This window comes from Charadrius vociferus, unplaced genomic scaffold (assembly GCF_000708025.1).
Source record: "Charadrius vociferus isolate BGI_N301 unplaced genomic scaffold, ASM70802v2 scaffold1429, whole genome shotgun sequence".
NCBI classification, from domain to species: Eukaryota; Metazoa; Chordata; class Aves; order Charadriiformes; family Charadriidae; genus Charadrius; species Charadrius vociferus.
In genome coordinates this window covers 66,967-68,884 of record NW_009650164.1, presented here as the reverse complement: position 1 = coordinate 68,884, position 1,918 = coordinate 66,967, and the positions used below count along the sequence as shown (strand labels likewise).

The 1,918-nt window shown below is 63.2% G+C and overlaps 1 protein-coding gene across 1 annotated transcript in view; it reads left to right on the top strand.

Annotated features, from left to right (window-relative positions):
• Window positions 1–1,918, top strand: part of RLTPR (RGD motif, leucine rich repeats, tropomodulin domain and proline-rich containing) — a gene marked incomplete at its 3' end in the record, with an annotated part of 22,431 nt that overhangs the window by 19,505 nt on the left and 1,008 nt on the right. Inside the window, exons 30-31 of the mRNA XM_009892403.1 lie at window positions 952–1,055; window positions 1,488–1,896. Of these exons, the coding sequence (XP_009890705.1) occupies window positions 952–1,055; window positions 1,488–1,896 (513 nt within the window). The remainder of the gene's footprint in view (window positions 1–951; window positions 1,056–1,487; window positions 1,897–1,918) is intronic.

Genomic DNA, 1,918 nt, shown 5'->3' with positions numbered 1-1,918 from the left:
TGGTGATGCTGGTGGGGCTCTACCGGCTGCAGTGGGGTGGGTTTTCCACCTCCCCCAAAGGATGAGCACCTGGGGATGCTGCCTTCACAGCCCCCTCCCTTCCCAAAGGAAAAGTAACTTTTGGGTGGAGAGTCCGGCTCTGTCGCCGTCCCCAGGGCCGGATCCCACTGGCATCACCTTGTCCCCGTGCCACCGTGATGCAGCTGGATCCTTCCACCCGCTGGGAAGCCCCGCCCCCCCCCAGCCGTAATGAAAAGTCGTTACGGATTGAAATGCCACTGACAGGGAAGCGCCTCCCTCTCGTCGATAGGAAGCCACCGATGCGGTGCCACACGCCGGGGCGAGGAAGGTGCTGTGGAGGAAGGCTTGGCAATGGGTGGCCTTCACCCAGGCGGTAGTGGCACTCCAAGTTTGGACTTGAGGATGGGCACCAGCCTGAAGGACGCAGATGTGTGTCCACATAGGGCACCCACTCCATCACCCAGCAGCAGCGTGGGTGTCCCTTCCTTGGGGCTCAGATGGACGAAGCTCAGATGGACCATGGGGGCAGCAGGGTCAGAGACCTGGCCCAGCTCTAGGAGCAGGATTTGTCATTGTGTGTCACCAAGGAGGGTCAGAAGCACCTTACCCGTGTGTAACGCGCTGGTGCCTGAGTGCGTCTGGATGCCGTACCCCAGCCACCGTGCTGGGGAGCCACCAGCACCCCAGACGTGGCACCCAGCGGGGTGCAGGGGGCTGGCAGGAGCCTGTGGTGCGCTCGGAGCTCCTGATGCCCCAGGGATGTGGCAGGAGCAGAGCCGATAACCCCATGGTTTGGCTTTTGTACAGGATGTACAGTGAGATGGAGGGTACCAGCACCCATCCTGCTCACCCTGTAGGTGCCCAAGCACGGGTGGCAGGTCGGGGGATGTCTTTGCCCCACGCCAGGCTGATGGCCGTGCTTGCTCGCAGGTGCAGCCCGTGGCCTGTGAGAACAGTGAGGACAGGAGCATCACCCGCGTGGACGAGGGGTTGGAGGACTTCTTTGCCAAGAGGCTCATCACAGAGGAGCTACCGTAAGCCATGGCAGGGTCGGGGAGGTCCCCTGCACCCACCCAGCACACGCTGCTGGTCCCAGTGCCAAAGGGATGCTGGGGAAAACATCCCTCCTTACGGCAGGCACCCAGCTTGGGCATTGCCAAGGACAAGGCTGGTGGGAGAGGGCTGAGATAAGGCCATGGGGTGCAGGATGCAGCAATGGGGTGTGGAATGAGGCCAGCACCCCACTCCGACAAGCCCGGGGAGGGGCTGTGGGGTTTATCCCATAGCCAGGAAGCAACAGGGCAGCACCCATGGGGTCCCACGCTGGGAACAGCCTGGACAGCATCATCTCCGGTGGGGTGTCTAGGGTCTGGATCCTGGATTTGGGGTGGGAAGGGGAGAAATATGATCCCTAGCCCTTCTGCAGCCCCGGAGCTCACCTTTCCCAATGCTTCATCTCTCCCCAGCCCCACGGCTCCAGGGACCTGCCCAGGATCGGCCCCTCTGGCCCCCTCTGGCTCCCGCACCCTCAAGAAGAAAATCGGGAATTTTTTTGCCTTCAAGAAACCCAAATCCAGCCGGGGCTCGCGGTGTGAGAAGGAGCCCGAGGCGGGTGGCCCCGCTGCCCCCAGGAGCAGGCGCTCGATGCTCAGTGACATTTTACGGGCCCCCAGCAAGGCGGGGGAGGCGAGCAAGCCGCTGAGTAAATCGGAGGAAGGGGGGCTCGCCGCTGAGCCCCGGGCAGAGCCCGAGCACTGCCAGACCCCCGACTCTGCCCGCAGGATCCGGCCCAAGTACTCGCGGGAGGGCAAATCCCAATCGCTCATATTGCTGCCCGGGGAGGATGAGGATGCGCTGGGGGTCAGGCAGGACAAGGTAAGCGCTGTCACCGAGCCAC